The sequence below is a fragment of the Manis pentadactyla genome, chromosome 2 (genome assembly GCF_030020395.1).
Source record: "Manis pentadactyla isolate mManPen7 chromosome 2, mManPen7.hap1, whole genome shotgun sequence".
Lineage (NCBI taxonomy): Eukaryota > Metazoa > Chordata > Mammalia > Pholidota > Manidae > Manis > Manis pentadactyla.
The window spans coordinates 189,831,958-189,855,752 of NC_080020.1; the positions used below are offsets into that span (position 1 = coordinate 189,831,958).

General features: G+C 36.7%; 1 protein-coding gene and 1 pseudogene across 9 annotated transcripts in view; one reads left to right on the top strand and one right to left on the bottom strand.

The window, feature by feature from the left end:
* The window catches only part of CCDC88A (coiled-coil domain containing 88A), a 135,490-nt gene that overhangs the window by 40,949 nt on the left and 70,746 nt on the right, over positions 1-23,795 (top strand). For all 9 annotated transcript variants that reach the window (XR_008995840.1, XM_036925985.2, XM_057497191.1 and 6 more), the window contains exons 6-8: positions 12,431-12,514; positions 13,768-13,908; positions 20,877-21,049. Coding sequence is in view for 8 of the 9 variants with exons in the window: in XM_036925985.2 (XP_036781880.2) it covers positions 12,431-12,514; positions 13,768-13,908; positions 20,877-21,049 (398 nt within the window). In the remaining variant the exon portion in view is untranslated. The remainder of the gene's footprint in view (positions 1-12,430; positions 12,515-13,767; positions 13,909-20,876; positions 21,050-23,795) is intronic.
* LOC118932474 (sushi repeat-containing protein SRPX-like) lies at positions 16,626-17,926 on the bottom strand (annotated as a pseudogene).

The following is a 23,795-nucleotide window of genomic DNA, read 5'->3' on the forward strand; positions in this document are numbered from 1 at the left end:
CAGGAAGCAGGAGAGTGTGGCAGAAAGGCTGCTGGAAAATACCAAGGGCGAGAGATTGAAAGCCTGAAGTAAACGCGACAGGAATCTTGAGAACACATCAGGCTGAACTGTTGAATAGCACATCTCTCATTTTGGCTGAGATGCTTTATGTCTAATTTCTGGTTTTTGTTTTTTTTTTTGAGAGGGCATCTCTCATATTCATTGATCAAATGGTTGTTAACAACAATAGAATTCTGTATAGGGGACTCAATGCTCAATGCACAATCATTAATCCACCCCAAGCCTAATTCTCATCAGTCTCCAATCTTCTGAAGCATAACGAACAAGTTCTTACATGGTGAACAAATTCTTACATACTGAGTAAGTTCTTACATGGTGAACAGTACAAGGGCAGTCATCACAGAAACTTTCGGTTTTGATCACGCATTATGAACTATAAACAATCAGGTCAAATATGAATATTCGTTTGATTTTTATACTTGATTTATATGTGGATCCCATATTTCTCCCTTTATTATTATTGTTATTATTATTTTTAATAAAATGCTGAAGTGGTAGGTAGATGTAAGATAAAGGTAGAAAACTTAGTTTAGTATTGTAAGAGAGCAAATGTAGATGATCAGGTGTGTGCCTGTAGACTATGTGTTAATCCAAGCTAGACAAGGGCAATAAAACATCCACGGATGCAGAAGATTTCTCTAAAAACAGGGGGGGTGAGGTTCTAAGCCTCACCTCTGTTGATCCCCAATTTCTCACCTGATGGCCCCCCTGCGACTGTGCCTGTCTTAGGTTGTTCCTCCCTTGAGGAATCTTACCCGTCTCTGGCTAACCAGTCATCTTCCGGGGCCATACAGGGAAATGTAAAGTTGGTAAGTGAGAGAGAAGCCATATTACTTGAAAAGGTTAGCTTTTTACTTCTTTGCAGATTTATGCCCTGTGGCTTCTATGCCCAGCATTTGTCTTGAGGTATCTTTACCACTTGGAGGAATTATGATACTCGGTAAATTTGATACGAGGCACGTATTCTATTTAAGGGTTGTAATTAGGAAGGAAGAAGAAAAGCTATAGAAGTAGCAGATGGAAGAAAACATGGGAAGATTGATTATTCCTTTGACATATCTTCTTGTAGAGTAACTTCAGCATGTATAGGTTTTAAACTACTAATTAAATTGCACACACACATTAACATAATAGGAATGCAGTTACATAACCAAAGCAGATCTATAATTACCAGCCATCTCCAGTGAAGCCAAGAAAACCAGTTAGGCACCCTAGGGATTTGTGAAAATTTGTCTATGATATGATAGATATTGTCCAACTGTACTTGAACAGTCTGAGAGAAATCAGACAAATTAAATCAGCCCATTCCTGGGAACTGTTCACATCCCATATGTTCTTTTAACAGTAGAGAGTCTGTAGTTGTAGGATTTTGGAGCGCTACAACTTGCACTCCTCATAATTCTTGGTTGAGTTCCAACAGTGTAGATATAGTCAAATTTGTTGTTTTACTGTATGCACAGGCCAGCTTAGATATCTCCTTCTTCATTCCCATGGCAAGTCCAGGAACCGGTGGGATGAATGCAGCTACAACTACAGCATCACCTGGATCTTTGTTGAGGTTTTTTGATGATCATCTTCTGGTATGACTCTTCCAGAGAGTGCTGATGTTGGAAGTTCTTCTTCATATCATATCTTAGTTCATTTTCTGGGTAGCCAAATTAGGCTTTGATCCTCTGTATAAACACAAACAGACCCTTTGCCCACACTTTTATGTGCCCTTTATACCATTGTGTAGAACTCATTGGAGGTCACCACACAGGAACTGCTTTTTTTTTTAAGAGAAAGGAATATTATCAGAAAAGTGTACCTCCATAGCCAATCATCTGACACCCTTTAAGTGATCAAAGTTAAGGATATTTAAAGCATGCATTAATCATTGATTTACAGTTAGTTTTATCCTATCATGGAGTAATCCCCCTTTTCTTTCTTTTTTTTTTTTTGTTATCTTTAATCTACACTTACATGAAGAATATTATGTTTACTAGGCTCTCCCCTATACCAGATCCCCGCTATAAACCCCTTTACAGTCACTGTCCATCAGCGTAGCTAAATGTTGTAGAATCACTACTTGTCTTCTCTGTGTTGTACAGCCCTCCCCTTTCTCCCACCCCTCAATGCATGCTGATCTTAATACCCCCCTTCTTCCTCCCCCCCCTTATCCCTCCCTACCCACCCATCCTCCCCAGTCCCTTTCCCTTTGGTACCTGTTAGTCCATTCTTGGGTTCTGTGATTCCGCTGCTGTTTTGTTCCTTCAGTTTTTCCTTTGTTCTTTTTTTTTTTTTTTTGTAGATAATTATTTTTTATTGAAGGGTAGTTGACACACAGTATTACATTACATTAGTTTCAGGTGTACAACATAGTGATTCAACATTTATATACATGACAATTCTAGGTACCAGCTATCACCATACCAAGCTGTTACAATATCTTGACTATATTCATTACCTCCCAGTTACTTATTATTTTACCATTGGAAGTGTGTACTTTTTTTTTTTTGTGAGGGCATCTCTCATATTTATTGATCAAATGGTTGTTAACAACAATAAAATTCTGTATAGGGGACTCAATGCTCAATGCACAATCATTAATCCACTCCAAGCCTAATTTTAGTCAGTCTGCAATCTTCTGAGGCATAACAAACATGTTCTTACATGGAGAACAAATTCTTACATAGTGAATTAAGTTCTTACATGGTGAATAGTACAAGGGCAGCCATCACTGAAACCTTCGGTTTTGCTCATGCATTATGAACTATAAACAGTCAGTTCAAATATGAATACTCATTTGATTTTTATACTTGATTTATATGTGGATACCACATTTCTCTCTTTATTATTATTATTTTTAATAAAATGCTGAAGTGGTAGGTAGATACAAGATAAAGGTAGAAAATATAGTTTAGTGTTGTAAGAGAGCAAATGTAGATGATCAGATGTGTGCCTGTAGACTATGTGTTAATCCAAGCTAGACAAGGGCAATAAAACATCCACGTATGCAGAAGATTTCTCTCAAAACAGGGGGGGTGAGGTTCTAAGCCTCACCTCTGTTGATCCCCAATTTCTCACCTGATGACCCCCCTGCGACTGTGCCTGTCTTAGGTTGTTCCTCCCTTGAGGAATCTTACCCGTCTCTGGCTAACCAGTCATCTTCCGGGGCCATACAGGGAAATGTAAAGTTGGTAAGTGAGAAAGAAGCCTTATTGTTTGAAATGGTTAGCTTTTTATTTCTTTGCATATTTATGCCCTGTAGCTTCTATGCCCAGCATTTGTCTTGAGGTATCTTTACCACTTGGAAGAATTATGATACTTGGTAAATTTGATATGAGGCACGAATTCTATTTAAGGGTTGTAATTAGGAAGGAAGAAGAAAAGCTATAGAAGTAGCAGGCGGCAGAAAACATGGGAAGATTGATTATTTCTTTGACATATCTTCTTGTAGAGTAACTTCAGCATGTATAGGTTTTATGCTACTACTTAAATTGAGTACACACATTAACATAATAGGAGTATAGTTACATAACCAAAGCATACCTGTAATTACCAGCCATCTCCAGTGAAGCCAAGAAAACCAGTTAGGCACCTTAGGCATTTGTGAAAATTTATCTATGATATGGTGGATATTGTCCAGCAGAACTTGAACAGTCTGAGAGAAATCAGACAAATTAAAACAACCAATTCCTGGGGAATGTTCACATCCCTTATGTTCTTTTAACAGTAAATAGTCTGTAGTTGTAAAATTTTGAAGCGCTACAATTTGCACTTCTCCTAATTCTTGATTGAGTTCCAACAGTATAGATCCAGTCAAATTTGTTGTTTTACTGTATGCACAGGCCAGCTTAGATATCTCCTTCCTCATTCCCATGGCAAGTCCAGGAACTGGTGGGATGAGTGCATCTACACCTGTAGCAGTGCGTGGATCTTTGTTGGGGTTTTTTGATGATCTTCTGGCATGCGTCTTCCAGAGAGTGCTGACGTTGGAAGTTCTTTTTCATATCGTATCTTAGTTCATTTTCGGGGTAGCCCAATTAGGCTTTGATCCTCTGTATAAACACAAACAGACCCTTTGCCTACACTTTTATATGCCCTTTATACTCTGTGTAGAACTCATTGGAGGTTACCACACAGGAACTGCCCTTTTTTTTTTTTTTTTTTTGGTATCACTAATCTACACTTACATGACGAATATTATGTTTACTAGGCTCTCCCCTATACCAGGTCCTCCCTATAAACCCCTTTACAGTCACTGTCCATCAGCATAGCAAAATGTAGAATCACTACTTGCCTTCTCTGTGTTGTACAGCCCTCCCTTTTCTCCTACCCCCCCATGCATGCTAATCTTAATACCCCCTACTTCTCCCCCCCTATCCCTCCCTACCCACCCATCCTCCCCAGTCCCTTTCCCTTTGGTACCTGTTAGTCCATTCTTGAGTTCTGTGATTCTGCTGCTGTTTTGTTCCTTCAGTTTTTCCTTTGTTCTTATACTCCACAGATGAGTGAAATCATTTGGTATTTCTCTTTCTCCACTTGGCTTATTTCTCTGAGCATAATACCCTCCAGCTCCATCCATGTTGCTGCAAATGGCAGGATTTGCCCTCTTCTTATGGATGAGTAGTATTCCATTGTGTATATGTACCACATCTTCTTTAGGCATTCATCTACTGATGGACATTTAGGTTGTTTCCAATTCTTGGCTATTGTAAATAGTGCTGCAATAAACATAGGGGTGCATCTGTCTTTCTCAAACTTGATTGCTGCGTTCTTAGGGTAAATTCCTAGGAGTGAATTCCTGGGTCAAATGGTAAGTCTGTTTTGAGCATTTTGATGAACATCCTTACTGCTTTCCACAATGGTTGAACTAATTTACATTCCCACCAGCAGTGTAGGAGGGTTCCCCTTTCACCACAGCCTCACCGACATTTGTTGTTGTTTGTCTTTTGGATGGCAGCCATCCTTACTGGTGTGAGGTGATATCTCATTGTAGTTTTAATTTGCATTTCTCTGATAATTAGTGATGTGGAGCATCTTTTCATGTGTCTGTTGGCCATCTGTATTTCTTTTTTGGAGAACCGTCTGTTCAGTTCCTCTGCCCATTTTTTAATTGGATTATTTGATTTTTGTTTGTTGAGGCATGTGAGCTCTTTATATATTTTGGACGTCAAGCCTTTATCAGATCTGTCATTTACAAATATATTCTCCCATACTGTAGGGTTCCTTTTTGTTCTATTGATGGTGTCTTTTGCTGTACAGAAGCTTTCAGCTTAATATAGTCCCACTTGTTCATTTTTGCTGTTGTTTTCCTTGCCCAGCAGATATGTTCAAGAAGAGGTCACTCATGTTTATGTCTAAGAGGTTTTTGCCTATGTTTTCTTCCAAGAGTTTAATGGTTTCATGGCTTACATTCAGGTCTTTGATCCATTTTGAATTTACTTTTGTATATGGGGTTAGACAATGGTCCAGTTTCATTCTCCTACATGTAGCTGTCCAGTTTTGCCAGCACCATCTGTTGAAGAGCCTGTCATTTCTCCATTGTATGTCCATGGCTCCTTTATCAAATATTAATTGACCATATATGTTTGGGTTAATGTCTGGAGTCTCTAGTCTGTTCCACTGGTCTGTGGCTCTGTTCTTGTTCCAGTACCAAATTGTCTTGATTACTGTGGCTTTGTAGTTGAGCTTGAAGTTGGGGAGTGAGATCCCCTCCCCCACACTTTATTCTTCCTTCTCAGGATTGCTTTGGCTATTCGGGGTCTTTGGTGTTACCATATGAATTTTTAAACTATTTGTTCCAGTTCTTTGAAGAATGCTGCTGGTAATTTGATAGGGATTGCATCAAATCTATGTATTGCTTTGGGCAGGATGGCCATTTTGACGATATTAATTCTTCCTAGCCACGAGCATGGGATGAGTTTCCATCTGTTAGTGTCCCCTTTAATTTCTCTTAAGAGTGACTTGCAGTTTTCAGAGTATAGGTCATTCACTTCTTTGGTTAAATTTATTCCTAGGTATTTTATTCTTTTTGATGCAATTGTGAATGGAATTGTGTTCCTGATTTCTCTTTCTATTGGTTCATTGTTAGTGTATAGGAAAGCTACAGATTTCTGTGTGTTAATTTTGTATCCTGCAACTTTGCTGTATTCCGATATCAGTTCTAGTAGTTTTGTGGTGGAGTCTTTGGGTTTTTTTTATGTACAATATCATGTCATCTGCAAATAGTGACAGTTTAACTTCTTTACCAATCTGAATTCCTTGTATTTCTTTGTTTTGTCTGACTGCCGTGGCTAGGACCTGCAGTACTAAGTTAAATAACAGTGGGGAGAGTGGGCATCCCTGTCTAGTTCCCGATCTCAGAGGAAAAGCTTTCAGCTTCTCGCTGTTCAGTATAATGTTGGCTGTGGGTTTATGATATATGGCCTTTATTATGTTGAGGTACTTGCCCTCTATTCCCATTTTCTTGAGAGTTTTTATCATGAATGGATGTTGAATTTTGTCAACTGCTTTTTAGCGTCTGTGGAGATGATCATGTGGTTTTTGTACTTCTTTCTGTTTATGTGGTGGATGATGTTGATGTATTTTTGAATGTTGTAGCATCCTTGCATCCCTGAGCTGAATCCCACTTGATCATGGTGTATGATCCTCTTGATGTATTTTTGAATTAGGTTTGCTAATATTTTGTTGAGTATTTTTTTCCTCAATGTTAATCAGGGATATTAGTCTGTAGTTTTCTTTTTTGGTGGGGTCTTTGCCTGGTTTGGTATTAGGGTGATGTTGGCTTCATAGAATGAGTTTGGGAGTATTCCCTCCTCTTTTATTTTTTGGAAAACTTTAAGGAGAATGGGTACTATGTCTTCTCTATATGTCTGATAACATTCAGCGGTAAATCCATCTGACCTTGGATTTATGCTCTTCGGTAGTGTTTTGATTACCACTTCAATTTTGTTGCTGGGAAATGGTCTTTTTAGATTTTCTATTTCTTCCTTGGTCAGTCTTGGAAGGTTGACCTTTTTTTTTCCAGGAAGTAGTCCATTTCTTCTAGGTTTCCAGCTTGTTAGTATATAGAGTTTCATAGTATTCTCTAGTAATTCGTTGCATTTCTGTGGAGTCCGTCGTGATATTTCCTTTCTCGTTTTTGATTCTGTTGATGTGTGTTGATTCTCTTTTTCTCTTAATAAGTCTGGCTAAGGGCTTTTCTATTTTGTTTATTTTGTCAAAGAACCAGCTCTTGGTTTCATTGATTTTTTTCTATTGTTTTATTCTTCTCAATTTTATTTATTCCTTCTGTGATCTTTATTATGTCCCTCCTTCTGCCTACTTTAGGCCTCATTTGTTCTTCTTTTTCCAATTTCAATAATTGTGACATTAGATTATTCATTTGGGATTGTTCTTCCTTCTTTAAGTATGCCTGGATTGCTATATACTTTCCTCTTAAGACTGCTTTTGCTGTGTCCCACAGAAGTTGGGGCTTTGTATTGTTGTTGTCATTGTTTCCATATATTGCTGGATCTCTATTTTAATTTGGTCATTGATCCATTGATTATTTAAGAGCATGTTGTTAAGCCTCCATGTGTTTGTGGGCCTTTTTGCTTTCTTTGTACTATTTAGTTCTAGTTTATACCTCTGTGGTCTGAGAAGTTGGTTGGTAGAATTTCAATCGTTTTGAATTTACTGAGGCTCTTTTTGTGGCCTAGTATGTGGTCTATTCTGGAGAATGTTCCATGTGCACTTTAGAAGAATGTGTACTCATTTGCTTTTGGATGTAGAGTTCTATAGATGTCTATTATGTCCATCTGTTCTAGTGTGTTGTACAGTGCCTCTGTGTCCTTACTTGTTTTCTGTCCAGTGGATCTATCCTTTGGAGTGAGTGGCGTGTTGAAGTCTCCTAACATGAATGCATTGCATTCTATTTCCTCCTTTAGTTCTGTTAGTATTTGTTTCACATATGCTGGTGCTCCTGTGTTGTGTGCATATATATTTATAATGGTTATATCCTCTTCTTGGACTGAGCGCTTTACATTATGTAATGTCCTTCTTTTTCTCGTTACTTTCTTTGTTTTGAAGTCTATTTTGTCTGATACTAGTACTGCAACACCTGCTTTTTTCACTCTGTTGTTTGCCTGAAATATCTTTTTCCATCCCTTGACTTTTAGTCTGTGTATGTCTTTGGGTTTGAGGTGAGTCTCTTGTAAGCAGCTTATAGATGAGTCTTGCTTTTTTATCCATTCTATTACTCTGTGTCTTTTGATTGGTGCATTCATTCCATTTACATTTAGGGTGATTATTGAAAGATGTGTATTTATTACCATTGCAGGCTTTAGATTCTTGGTTACCAAAGTTTCAAGGTTAGCTTCTTTAGTATGTTACTGTCTAACTTAACTCGCTTATTGAGCTAGTATAAACACTGTCTGGTGATTGTTTATTTCTCTCCCTTCCTATTCCTCCTCCTCCTCCATTCTTTATATGTTGGTTGTTTTATTCTGTGCTCTTTTGTGTTTCCTTTAACTGCTTTTGTGGGTAGTTGATTTTGTTTCTTGCCTTTAGTTAGTATTTGGTTGGTCTGCTTTCTTTGCTGTGATTTTATTTTGTCTGTTGATGTCTATTTTGTCTTAGGAGTGCTCCCATCTAGAGCAGTCCCTCTAAATACCCTTTAGAGGTGGTTTGTGGGAGACAAATTCTCTCAACTTTTGCTTGTCTGGGAATTGTTTAATCCCTCCTTCATATTTAAATGATAATCGTGCTGGATACAGTATTCTTGATTCAAGGCCCTTCTGTTTCTTTGCATTAAATATATCATGCCCTTCTCTTCTGGCCTTTAAGGTTTCTGTTGAGAAGTCTGATGATAGCCTGGTGGGTTTTCTTTTGTAGGTGACCTTTTCCCTCTCTCTAGCTGCCTTTAAAACTCTGTCCTTGTCCTTGATCTTTGCCATTTTAATTATTATGTGTCTTGGGTTCCTTCTGTTGGGAGTTCTGTGTACTTCCATGGTGTGAGTGATTATTTCCTCCCCCAGTTTGGGGAAGTTTTCAGCAATTATTTCTTCAAATACACTTTCTATCCCTTTTTCTCTCTCTTCTTCTTGTGGTACCCCTATAATGAGAATATTGTTCCTTTTGGATCGGTCACACAGTTTTCTTAATATTGTTTCATTCCTGGAGATCCTTTTATCTCTCTCTGCGTCATCTTCTCTGTGTTCCTGTTCTCTGATTTCTATTCCATTAACGGCCTCTTGCATCTTATCCAGTCTGCTCTTAAGTCCTTCCAGAGATTGTTTCATTTCTGTAATCTCCTTCCAGACTTCATCCCTTGGCTCTTGCATATTTCTCTGAAGATCCATCAGCATGGTTATGACCTTTATCTTTAATTCTTTTTCAGGAAGATTGGTTAGGTCTATCTCCTCAGGGGTTGAGTCTGTGATTTTGGTCTGGATCAAATTCTTCTGCCTTTTCATGGTGATAGAGGTAGTTGTGGGGAGCTGGTGCATGTGTCGTCTGGGAGAACGTCCCTTCTTGCTAGTTTGTGGCCTTCCTCTCCTAGGAGAACAGCAACCCCTAGCGGCTTGTGCTGGGCAGCTGCACGCAGGCGGTGCGTCTGGTTCTTGCCCAGCACTGTGGAAGAAGCTCTGCCCAGTTGCTGTGGGCATGGCTAGTGCCGCTCTGGCAGAGTCACGCCAGAGGGGGAATGGGTAGGAGGCTGTTTATCACCGTGAGGGGCCTCCGAGCTGCGCTGCCACCCAGGGGATTGGGGCACCCGGTGTTCCCCGGGATTCCCAGTTACTGGGCTGATTGTGCCGGGGCACTTCCATCCAGCTGTGAGGCCCTTGTCCCTTTAAGATTTTCAAAGGGCACTTGCTTTTTTTTTGTCCCAGGGGCGCTGGCTGCGAGGACCCCCTCACAGGTCTTTCTGTCCCGTTTCCATAGTTTCTAGCACTCCACGCACTGTGTGTCTGCTCTCTTGGTGCGGATGGCTAGGGCTGGGTATTTAGCAGTCCTGGGCTCCCTCTCCCTCCCTGCTCCGACTCCTCTCCTCCTGCCAGGAGCTGGTGTGAGGGGCGCTCAGGTCCCACCGGGCCGCAGCTTGTATCTTACCCCCTTCACGAGGCGTTGGGTTCTCGCAGGTGTAGATGTAGCCTGGCTGTTGTCCTGTGTCTTCTGGTCTCTCTTTTAGGAATAGTTGTATTTGTTGTATTGTCAAAAATATATATGGTTTTGGGAGGAGATTTCCGCTGCTCTACTCACGCCGCCGTCTTGGCTCCCAAGCTTACTTTTAAATGAAAAAATTGTGCTGATGATTATTCGGTCTTCACCAGAGTCTTTATAGCTGAAAGTGAAACTACTTTTATGCCTTTTTTTAACACCAGACTTTTTTATGCTCTTGAGCTAGGCTTGTTTGTACAATAGCCACTGAACATGTAGCTATTTAAATTAAAATTATCCACATTTGAATAAAATTAAAATTCAATTTCTCAGAAATGTAGCACTAGCTACATTTTAAAACTCAGTAGCCACATGTAGCTAGTAATTACAGTATGTGACAACACTGGTATAAAACATGTGGTCTGATGATTTAACTTCAAAGCTTGAATCTTCTCTCATTCTCTTTTCCATCTTTTAATAGTCTTTCTTTTTTCTATCCTTCAAGATCCTATAAACTTCATTCTGTATTCTTTAAGAAAACCTATTTATAAAGCGTTTTCAGAATTCTTACAACATTTAAAACATTTACAGTTTGAATAAAGATGAAGTTAAGTAGAAATTGTGGGTATTTTTAGGGTAAAGGAAGAATTCTTACTGATTTGTATTGATACTGTGTTAGAGGTTGAGCTCCTAAAGATAGTTTAAGTAAAGAAACAATGGCTCTGGGGCTTAGAAAAGGGAAGTTATATGTGTTTAGTTTAAACTGAAGTCAAAGATATGACAGTTGAATTGGAGGACCCTTCAATGATTCAGTATTAACCATGCCATTTTATATACTCATTGGCTCAGAAACTATGCATAGGTCAACATTTTTGGAAGCATTAAATTTAAAAATTGGAGTTATCATACCTAAAAAGTTAGTTTTTATGTATGCTACAAATGTACTATCAGAAAGTCATTCTTAATTATTTTCATTAGGCCTGTCAAATATTATTTACTGGACAAAAAAATTCTTGTTTTAAAAATCCATAATTTTCATCCCATTTCCCCCAAACTTCTGACTTTCTAGTCACAGCTGGGAAATGTACAATCCTAGTAACTTAATTTTAAGTATTATTATATCATCCTAATAATTGTAACCCATAGATATAGGACTTTTTGCACTGATGGGAGGGAATGTGATTGATTAAGCTGAATTGTATGGCAATAGAAACAGAATGTTATGATTTGATGTAATGTGTAGAGTATAAATCAGAACCTTGCTAAATTTCTTGATCAGAGAGCCAGTTTTTCTTTTTTGAGTATATTGTTTTCACTAGTAGTTCAGAAATTGGCTCAGGAGATGCAGCTAAACTTGACAAGGCAATGCTGTCTATTTTGTATGCACTTCTCATTTGGTAACTGCAAGAATACAGTTATACTAGCAGTTGGATTGCAGTGGAAGAGATGTGGACAGGAGGCAGAGATAAAGATGCACGTTAAATCTTTATTCAATACTGACTGGAAAGAAAGGGATTACATTTGCATTATAATATTTTTAATTTATTTAAAGCTTTCTAAAAGTTACAAAATAAAGAATGCTGCCTTTATTCTGCTTGATATATGTGTACTTATATTTGCATTCTTAAATTTTGCCCCTGGTAACTTTATTTAATGGTAGAAACAAATTAAACATTTGTTGTATTACCTTATAAATGTTGAACTGGGCCTCAGAAGTAGGTCTTTTATTAAGATTGATAGAATGAAGATGTGAGAATGAATTGTAAGCTTGAAATAAAAATTGCTTAAATTTTTTTTCCAAGAAGAAAGGATGTGTTGTTTGATGATAGCCAAAGTCTGAGCATTTTGGCTGTATTCCGAATTCTGCCACTGACTCACTGTGTTTTTTGGCAGTAACCCACCCTCCCTGAAACAAGTTCTTGATTCTTTACTTCTGTTTGTAAAGTTAGCATAATAATAATACTGTATTGACCTCAGATAGGTTGTGTAATGGTTTCCCACTTTAGAACTTCCCAGCATAAAAATAGTATGGATTTTCAGTGCCTTGCTTTTTAAATAAATATTTCTGAATTCTTATCTTTTTATTAGGTAAGTATATTAGAGACCATTTAAATACGAAGTAAAACAAACCCTCATTGTACTGTTCAAAACATAGCCAGGCTTTCTGACCTGATGAATTTTAGTTAAAGCATATCAAGGACTTTACCTGTTAAGTGTGAATGATGGTTTTATTCATTTCTTTTAGTGTCAGAAAAAAGAAGAATTTATTGAAAGAATTCAAGGCTTAAATTTTGACACAAAAGCAGCAGTTGCTGCACATATTCAAGAGGTAATATAACTTGCATACAATTTTTATGTACTTTTTATGATGCCTGTGGTGTATTTGAATATGTCTCCAAATACTCAAAGAATAAGCATGAACACATGAAGGTCAAATACTGATGAACCCTGCTTTAGGCATATTGTTTTCTTCTTGTCAGAAATAGTTTCTTAAATGAATTATCTTATATATGGCACAGTGCTTAACTATAGATATACTGTGGTAGGGACATAGGCACAAAGCGTTAATTTGATGAAGTATATGTCTTGTTAGCATAGAGTGAGTAGTGTAGTAAATGGAAGCAGCAGAAAGTGGATCACTTCCTATAATTCAAAACTAAAGTGAGGTAAGGTAAGATAACAACCTTAGTATTATGTTCTTCCAGTGATTTTCTTTTGAATGAATATTCAGCATAATTTTTGTTGAAAATATTACTTGAATAATAAATTCCTTATTGATTTGTAGTATCCATATAAAACTTAAATCTAGAACATACTGTGCAATGTCAAATAATTAAAGTTAAGATAATTTATTTGTTAAGATTGATTTTAAAAGCTGCCATTTCTGCCTCTATCTAGTGATAGGCTTTTAATCTTGCATGCTTAACAAGACTTTAGAACTAGAGCATATGAGATTTTCCATGTTAAGTAGAAAAAGAACTGAAAAGGGAGAGGACCAGATTTTTAAATGGTGAAAATAAATGGTAGTGTTTAAAAATATTATCTAAATGACTTTGTATTCCATCTATCATCTTTTCTCATAGTTAACATTCACAGAGCCCAGCTTTCTTGTCTGTAATATTGTTGTCAACAGTAAGCATATTAGTACTCTATAAAATATAGTTTTATTGGTATTGGTTTATATATATTTGTATATATATATATATATATACACATACATATATGTTGGTTTATGCTAGCTTTGTGGTTTGCATTTTATTTTGAATAAATGCTAAGTATTGCAAGTTATGAAATTTGCCACTATTCTTGAAAGTGATATTCTTTCTGTTTATTATAAAAGTTAAAGGAAAATATTAGAATCATGGTGAGAAATGGAAAATAAGAAGTAAGTATTTTACTTACATAGCTTTTCCATTCTTAAAAATCTTTTTCATATTTTAATATATAAGTAGGAATTTTATTATATAAATATGAATATATAAATATGAATATTATATATCTCAACAAATATTGTACTAAAATGAAACCAGTTTTTAAGTATTAGCCATTTTTTAATTGTTTAATTGGTTTGCTTTCCTAAAGGTAACCCATAACCAGGAGAATGTGTTTGATCTTCAGTGGATGGAAGGGACTGATATGTCTCAGGAGGAAATAGAACCACTCTTGAAAAATATGGCATTGCATCTAAAAAGACTTATAGATGAAAGAGATGAACATTCAGAGGTTTGTGGATTTCTTTCAGTATATTATAAAAGTTTGCTTTCCAAAAAAGGAAAAAAGTAGCTTCAGAGAGTTTTTAGAATTGATACTCTGTTGCTTAGGGACAGTAATAAAGTACTGTATATCTTTTTTTGTGCAACACAGGAACTAGAAAGGATGTATAAAATCCCAAATTGCTAGTAAGCAGATTGCAATTAGGTTTTTTTTTTCTCCTTCCTTTTAAATTGTTGTTCTGATTTTCATCCTGTATGTTTTTTCAGTCATCTCCATAGCTCTGGCATGGAGATGTAGTACAAAAATGTGAAACTGAAAATATTATTGATATAAGTAGAAAAATCATTGCCTTGAAGCATAAGAATCAACTTAAAGTTATCTTAGTTTTATTGCCACATTTTGAGTTTAGAAAAATAAGTGTTAATGAAAGGAGAATAATAGGTGTTCTGAATAAAATGTCCCACAAAATATTTCAAATTTCTGTAGTCAGTATAATGAAGTGTGATTTTTAAAAAAAGAATTATTATACCCTCCTTTAAGAGAGTACTTTGCTTTTATTTTTCTTAGATGTATTTATTTATTTATTTATTTATTTTGGTATCATTAATCTACAATTACATGAGGAACGTTATGTTTACTAGACTCCCCCCATCACCAAGTCCCCCCAACAAACCCCATTACAGTCACTGTCCATCAGCATAGTAAGATGCTGTAGAATCACTACTTGTCTTTGTGCTGCACAGCCCTCCCTGTGGCCCCCCCCTCCCACATTATACATACTAATCATAATGCCCTTTTTCTTTTTTTCTCCCCACTTATCCCTCCCTTCCCACCCATCCTCCCCAGTTCCTTTCCTTTTGGTAACTGTTAGTCCATTCTTGGGTTCTGTGATTCTGCTGCTGTTTTGTTCCTTCAGTTTTTTCTTTGTTCCTTTACTCCACATATGTGTGAAATCATTTGGTACTTGTCTTTCTCTGCCTGGCTTATTTCACTGAGCATAATACCCTCTAGCTCCATCCATGTTGTTGCAAATGGTAGGATTTGTTTTCTTCTTATGGATGAATAATATTCCATTGTGTATATGTAGCACATCTTCTTAATCCATTCATCTACTGATGGATACTTAGGTTGCTTCCATTTCTTGGCTATTGTTAAATAGTGCTTTGATAAACATAGGGGTGCATTTGTCTTTTTCAAACTAGGCTGCTATATTCTTAGGGTAAATTCCTGGAAGTGGAATTCCTGGGTCAAATGGTATTTCTATTTTGAGCATTTTGAGGAACCTCCATACTGCTTTCCACAATGGTTGAACTAGTTTACATTCCCAGAGAGTACTTTGCTTTTTAAAGAGAACAAAATTACACAAATTTTTTTGCCTGCACACTCTGAAAGCAGCTTATAATTTTTAGAGGAGTCTAGTCTTTGTTGCAGATGATGGTGAGCAATGTTTTCTTAATAGCTGTCCAACGTACTCTGCCTTTCAGGAGAATGTGTTTCTTTGATCAGATGTTCCATTTATGTGGGAGAGGCAGTTTTGAGCTTATTTATAGAAAATTTGATCACTCGTGGGACTAACGAAAGACTACATCAAAGAAATTCCTAAAGATTTTTATTTTCTGAACCAAAACTCTGTGTTGCTATACAGTGTATTCATTTCTGATAAGAATTTTCAGTTTTGTTTGGACATTTAAAGAGAAAAAAGTATAGGAAATAAGTAAATATTTTAGAGCAACAACTAAATTAAAAAAAAAAAATCTAAGACTGAAGAAAGAAAAGAGTGAACTAAAAAGTATCCTGAGTATATGTTAAACTTATTCTGAGGTACTTAGATCATTTTATTTTTAATCTGAATTTTGAATCATATTTACTGTATATATATATATATATATATATATATATATATATATATGTAATATACACTGTATAGTCTTTCAATATTAGTACATTTTACTGCTTTATCAATTCTCTAGAACATTCTTCTATTTGTATTTCAGGGTATTAAAAGTATTTTGATAAGGTGTCCTCCAACTTCTGAGGAATTATTTCTAAAAATCTATACATTAGTTTCATGTAACTGGTATATATGTATAAATTGACTTCACATGAAATGATTAATATGGGCTGAAGGAAGACATTATTTTGGAGAAATGTGAACAAAATACTTGTCATTACATGATCTGTGTCAAAATATAAAAACATAGAGTGATGAAAAATCTTTTAAAATCTATTATCTTGACTGATTAAGAAACATTTTAAATGAATTTGTTTTTCTAACAAGAAAAAAGAAGTTACATTCTCATATCACATATCTGGAAAGCTAGTTTAAACCCAGTTTTCTGGGGTAAAATTTTTTCAATTTGGGTTGCCAGTGGACTAATTAGAAAGATAATTAAAGATAATTGTGAAAAATATTGGACAAATGTAAATATAAGTCTGTATCATTCTGTTGGATTGAAACAAGGTGTTTAGATTTTCCCTTTAACTTTTTTTGACTTTTTTCTCCAAAACATTTCATTAATAAAAATTTTATGTAAAAAGCAAAATAGAAAAAAGTTATATATGTCACACTGATAACACCAGCAAAGATGGAATAAGGAAAGAAAGAGTAACTACCATATTTATATCATTTTTGGGAACATTTCAAAGAAAAAAAGCATTATGCTAATTTTTAAGTACAAAGAAGGCTTATAAAATAGACTTAAAAATTATAAATAAAAATCTGTATATCAAAGATTTTCAAGGCCTTTCTGTGTGCATAGCATCATGTAGAAAGAAAAGTGGAACCGCCAAGTGTTACAGATAGCGTGTTACAGATTTGGCCCATTTCAGCTTGTAGGACCATCTCCTCTTTCTCAAGGGGAAAACCTCAGTCACGCTGAAGAGAGTCATAGGGTTCACCAAGGAGACCTTATGCTCCTTGTCTGTGCTGTCCTTATCCTCTAGCACCACACTGAAGGAGCAGAGTGGAATTTGCAGTAACAGCTTGAGCTGTAGCACTAGTGCTGGAGGCATAGTGTTTGCTCCCATCCTGCTGGACATGCCTACCAGCTCCAGCACTGTGAGGTATCAAAGATCCAGGCCATGCTGTGCTTGTAGCATTCCCAGCTGCAGCCAGAAGAGGTTTCTAGCTATGGGTGTGGATACCGTGAGGACTCTCCTTTTCTGATAAAACTGATCCAGGAGTCACAAAACTGCTATTCTGACACCCATATTTACATTCATGGCTTTACATGTGGGTTCTGTGCCAGATCAAGCCAGGTTGGACTGACAGACTCGGTCAGGGATACCCTGTAATTCATAGCCAGTAGTGCAGAAGGTCTGTAGCAGTAGGACCCACAGGTGGGTCTGTAATTATGGCTGTTTCTGGGGCATTTTATGTAGCCATTCTCTGGAGAGTTGAGTTTCTGCTAGTGTGTCTTACTTGCAAATGCCCCTCTTCTTGGCCCTGTTATGAACTGTGTACTGGATCTTGTTGTCTCCTTGAAAATTTAAGTCTGGGAGGATGCCTTTTAGAATAACATCAGTTAAAATGTTGTCTGATGTGTTTCTTCCCTCAGGAGTCTCCCTGGACACATGGACTGTCAGTTTATTTGGTTGCATTAGTGTGCATCCTTCACACTTGGGCATTTGTTTCTAGGAGGTTCCATATGAACACAAGAGACTGGTTGACAGCTCCACCCTATCCGTACACATGACTGCTTCCACTTAAATATATTTCAACAAATAAATATTGAAGGTCTACTCCATACTCTATACAAACCTATAATATGTACCCTGGTGAGCAATAGTAGTCTCACACTGGGGTTAAAATAGGCACCATCTATGCACTTAAGCACCCTACATTTGCGGGCATGGCATGAGTGGGATGTCACTTTTCAGTCAGTATTGGCAACTGCAAGCTGCCCACTGGGGATGCTTTCTCTGTTTAGAACAGAGAGCCCTTTTTTTTCTGTTCTAATTGACCTTTTGTCTTAATTGTCTCACTTCAATCTAGAAAGTATAGTTTGGTCACCCTGTTTTTAATTACTCTTCACTTTTTTATTCTTACTGCTGTAGAACAAGTATCTTTTTAATCATCTCCTTTTATTAAGAACCAAATAGGAGAGCTTAATAAATTTAAGATCTCTTTATTATTGCTGTTTGTTTTTTTGCCAAGCTTTGTGTTACAAGTTTATCCAATACTATCTTATCAATTCTATGCAATAGCCCCATTTTATAGATGAGGATATTCAAACTCAGAGAAGTTAAATAACTTGCCAAGTCTAATTCCAATGCTTGTGTTCCTAACCATTATAATACTTTTGCCTAAATCCACCTTTACCTAAAACATATCTTTGATTATTTTCCTTAATGATGAGTGCTATAAGTAGAATTATTATGTCACCTGAATTTTGTTCTCAGCCTTGATATATCTTTTTGTGTTCATTCTAATATATTAGTAAGCCCCTGCTTTTTGCAAGGGCTTGTACTAAGAGTGCATTGGAGCAACAAACTAACTTTCAAAAAGAAGCAGAGATTGTTACAATCAAATAGGGAAGTTATTTTAATAAAATAATTAACTGTAATAAAATTTTTAAAGTGATAATTACCAAATGAGACATCTATCTAAGTACTGTAGGAATTTAAAGAAAGAAGATGTTATTTGCAACTGCTAGTAGAATGTCTAGGGCTAGAAGGACGAGAGGTGACTTATGAAATTAAAGTTATGCTTTAATACCATTTCCTCTCAGATTTTTTTGAAAATGTTTGGAAGCTTTGAGCTCAAGAAACTGTCACCATCAGAAGTCAAAATGCTATGTAATCTTAGTTGAAAATACTTCTGAAGACTCTTAATTCTTAGTACCAGGTTTCTTTCTTTTTGTATTTTTAAAAAATAGTTTGCTGTCCATAGTTCTTTTGTACTCTGTTGGCATCTGGAAGCTCTTGATATCTCTATTTCACTACTTAACTAAGTTCAAATGGACTGTGTCTTCAGTACTTCTCTTGAGTTTTCCATTTTGTTAATCATTTAGTTAAATAATTATGAACAACTCTTTTTGTACCCACTACTATGCTGGATAAGGACATCTGCCAGGAATTGAGCAAGATTTCCAATAAAACAATTGATGGGCATTACAAAGAACATACTTGAAAATGGATGTCATGATCTGTATCAATGCTGTATATTATTTTGTTTTTGTTTTTCTTATAGAGTTCTTTATCACCTTGGAGCAGGAATAGAAAAACTAATGATAGAAAAATAACATAGTGTTTTAGTCAAACTTTAATTTGAATTCCTGTTAACTACCATTAGATATGTGACTTTGGTTATTTAATCTATATGAACCTCAGTTTCCTTATGTGTACAGACATAATATCTCTATTGCAGATTATAATATTGAATGAGCTCTTAAGGGAAAATCCCCTAGCTAAAAGTTCTCTAAATATTCATTCCCTTTTCTTTGTTCCCCAATGTGATTCAGAGTCAAAGAATGGAATAATAGTATTAAATTCAAAAGTAAGGGTGACGCTTAAGGGCTAAATTGTAGTTCCAGGCTAAGTAGGAACTCTAGAGTAAAAGAATAATCTTTTTGAGTGGGCAAAAAGTGGGGAATTGAGTGATTAAAAGTTTAGGATAGATACATTGACTTAGGAGTAATGCTAGTAGGAAACATGGCACAAAAGGGGAATGGTTCTCTCATGGAGAACCCTCTATTTATTCAATAGTGAGTGAATGTGGAGTTATAGAGAGAAAAGGGACTGGGAAGCCACACTCTGTGGTTTATTAATAGGCATACTGGAATCTGTAAAAGCAATAGTTGGACAGACCTTGATTCAGGTGCTGAAAAAAAAAATCCAAAGGATAAAGAAATGAATTGTGATGAATGGTTAAAAAAAAGAAAAGTAATGATTCAGTGAGGGCATTATAAGACTTGGTAATGAGAAACAAAGTGAGGATTGTGATTTCATGGTCCCAAGGTGGTATTCCCACCCATTCTGGAGTAGGACAGTTGAAGTTGCAATTAAAGACAATTGCTGTTTGCCTGAGAAGTTTGAAAGAAAACCTGAGAAATTAGTTTAGAATAAAGAGAGTTTTCAAAAAGAGGAAAATTAGAGGAGAATATGATTGAATGAAGTACATGTAGGTTAAATAGCCCTTTAAAGTTCAGGTCTAGGATAAGTAGAAGGAGATTTGTGTCCCATAGAGGGTCTTTAGACAAAGAAATAAAAATAGCATTGACATGGGAAGCAGATTGGACCAGCCAGTACTGTAAGAGGAGAGCATAGGATATGGAGTCAAGAGACTGGCCTGGAGTCTTGGCATTGCTTGCTACTAGCTTGTGTGATCATAAGCAAATCAATTTCTGTGACTCAGTTACCTTACTTGCAGAATTAAGAAATTGAACTAAACTTCTGAGGTCCTATTAGGTCCCTGTCAGGCCCCTGTTAGGTCAGTTCTAAAGCATTGTCCAGTTCTGCAGTGATGGCCAGATTGTATTTCTGTTCTGTGCAATACGGTAACCACTTGTTATATATGGCCATTTTGTACTTGAAAGGTGGCTAGTATGGCAAGGGAACCTTGTTTTTAACTTGAAAAGATTTTAATTAAATAGCTACTTGTGCTATTGGCTACAATATTGGCCAGCACAGTTGTAGACATATCACTCTTGGGTTAATTTTTTTTCCATGTCATTTTTCTATGCCTTTCCAACATTGCTATCGGAATAGTTACTTTTATCACAATTGATTTCTTAAAAGAACTAGGATGGAAAAAAATAGTAAGTTGTCTTCTAGTATTATCAACTAAATAGCTTATCCATGAACTGTTGAATGAAACTTTTAAAAATGAGAGCTACATATGACAAAGTTAAGATTTTTTTTGACCAATGAGTTGTTTTTCATATTGTAGTGCAGTACTACATGCAGTGAATCATGTTGCTGTTCTCATAACCTAGAATACTAAAAGTGAATCTGTGTTTATTTCTGTATTTCCTTAGACTATCATAGAACTCGCTGAAGAGCAAGATGGTCTTCACTTTCTATCCCATGCCTCTTTATCTGTACAGTCACCCTGTGGTTCTCCAGGCATGAAGCAAACAGAAAGTCGACAACGTCTGTCAGTGGAACTGGCAGATGCTAAAGCCAAGATAAGAAGGCTTAGGCAGGAATTGTAAGTTGCTGATTTTCAAGTTTCATTGAATTTATATGGTCACAGAGTTGACCTAAACAATGTTTGTAGACCTATGGCATATACAGCAATGGTTCCCATTGACTAGCCTGTGTCAGAGTTTTACTAGTATTTGTCAGAATGAGAAAAAGAAGCAAACTGGCATAAGGGTTTCCTAATGCTTAATCTTACCAGTCTAAAGTATGTCCTTTATTCTGGATTTATGTCCTTCCTATCTTTCTAGTTTTAAAATATCCTTTCATTTATAATATAATGTTCTTCCTTGGCATTTTGGGGTCTTCTTAATTTTTTTTATTTTAACATCTCATGAAATCCAAAATACTAGCATCCACCAAATCAGATCAACAAGTCTAGCTCTTAAAATTAATGTTATAAAACACTGAATTGTTAGCATAAAGTATTACAAAAAAATTATATTGTGTATGTATTCTCTGCACTGAGTAACAGAAATGCTTGAGTCATGTACTTAGAAATGGTAAATACTCAGATTGGTTAGTGCTGATTAAATTATATTTATTTAATTTTCAAAGATCATTATTGAAAAGTCAGTATAAATGTCACATAGGCATTCCTTGGTGAAGAAAATGTACAGGCATACCTCATTCTATTGCTCTTTAATTGTGTACTTGGTTTTACTGCGCTCACAAATAGTGCTTTCTTTACAAATTGAAAGTTTGTGGCAATCCTGTGTCAAGTAAGTCTATTGGTGCCATTTTCCAAAAGCATGTGCTCACTTCATGTTTGTCTCACATTTTGGAAATTCTCACAATATTTCAACTTTTTCATTATTGTTAAGTTCGTTACGGTGATCTGTGATTGGTGATCTTTAAGGCTACTGTAATTGTTTTCGGGTATCACAAACACACACCAAAGTTAATCCATAAGTGTTATGCATGTTCTGATTGCTCTAACAACCGGCCATTCCCATCTCTCTGTGTTCTCGGGCCTCCCCATTCCCCGAGACACAACAATATTGAAATTAGGCCAGTTAATAACCCTGCGATGGGCTCTAAAGTGTTCAAGTGAAAGGAAGAGTTGCACATCTCTCACTTTAAATCAAAAGCTAGAAATGGTTAAGCTTAGTGAGGAAGACATGCCAACAACCGAGGCAGGCTAAAAGCTAGGCCTCTTGCACCAGTTAGCCAGGTTGTGAATGCAAAGGAAGAGTTCTTGAAGGATATTAAAAGTGCTGCTCTGGTTAACCCATGGATGAAAAGAAAGTGGAACAGCCTTACTGTTGATCTGGAGAAAGGTTTAGTGATCTGGATAGAAGACCAAACCAGCCACCACATTCCTTAAAGCCAAAGCCTCATCCAGAGCAAGGCCCTAACTATCTTCAATTCTAAGGAAAGTTTGAAGCTAGCAGAGGTTGGTTCTTAAGATTTTAGGAAGGAAGCTGTCTCCAAAACACATCTAAGTGCAGGTGAAGCAGCAAGTGCTGATGCAGAAGCTGCAATAAGTTATCCAGAAGATCTGGCTAAGGCAACTCTTGAAGGTGGCTGCACTGAACAGTGGATTTTCAATGTAAACAAAACAGCCTTGTATCAGAAGAACTTGCCACCTTGGACTTCCATACCTAGAAAGGAGAAGTCAAAGCCTGCCTTCAAAGCCTCAAAGGACAGGCTGGCTCTCTTGTTAGCGGGTAATGCAGCTGGTGACTTGAAGTTGAAGCCAGTGTTCATTGACCATTCTGAAAACCCTAGGGCCCTTAAGAATTATGCTATGTCTACTCTACCTGTTCTCCATATATGGAACAACAAAGCCTGGATGACAGCATATCTGTTTACAATATGGTTTACTGCATATGTAAGGCCCATTGTTGAGACTGACTGCTCAGAAAAAAGATTCCTTTCAAAACACTACTGCTCATTGGCAACACACCTGCTCACCCAACAGCTCTGGGGGAGAGGTGCAGCAAGAGTAATGTGTTTGCATGTCTGCTTACACAACAGCCATTCTGCAGCCCATGGATCAAGGAGTAATTCTGACTTGCAAGTCTTATTATTTAAGAAATACATTTCATAAGGTTATAGCTGCCATAGATTCCTTTGATGGATCTGGCCAAAGTAAGCTGAAAACCTGGAAAGCAGTCACTATTCTAGATGCCATTAAGAACATTTGTGATTCGTGGAGAGAGCTCAAAATTGTCAATATTAACAGACTTTGGAAGAAGCTAATTCCAGCCTTCATGGATGACTTTGAGGGGTTCAAGACTCTGAGGAGGAAGTAACTGCAGATGTCACAAAAACAGAAAGAGAACTAGAATTACAAGTGGAGCCAGGAAATGTGACTGAATGGCTGCAATCTCATGGTAAAACTTGAATGGATGAGGATTTCCTTCTTATGGATGAGCAAAGAAAGTGGTTTCTTGAGATTCTATGTATTCCTGCTGAAGATGCTGTGAAGATTGTTGAAATGACAACAAACGGTTTAGACTACTACATAAACTGAGTTGATAAAGCAGCAGCGGAGTTTGAGAGGACTGACTCCAGCTTTGAAAGATGTCCATGGTGGGTGAAATGCTATCAAACAGCATAACATGCTCCAGAGAAACCAGTCACAAAAGGAAGAGTCTGTCAATGTGGTGAACTTCATTGTTGTTTTAAGAAATTGCCACAGCCACCCCAGCCTTCAGCAACCACCACCCTGAGCAGTCAGCAGCCAGAACCATGGAGGCAAGATACTCCACCAGCAAAAAGATGATAACTTGCTGAAAACTCAGGTGATG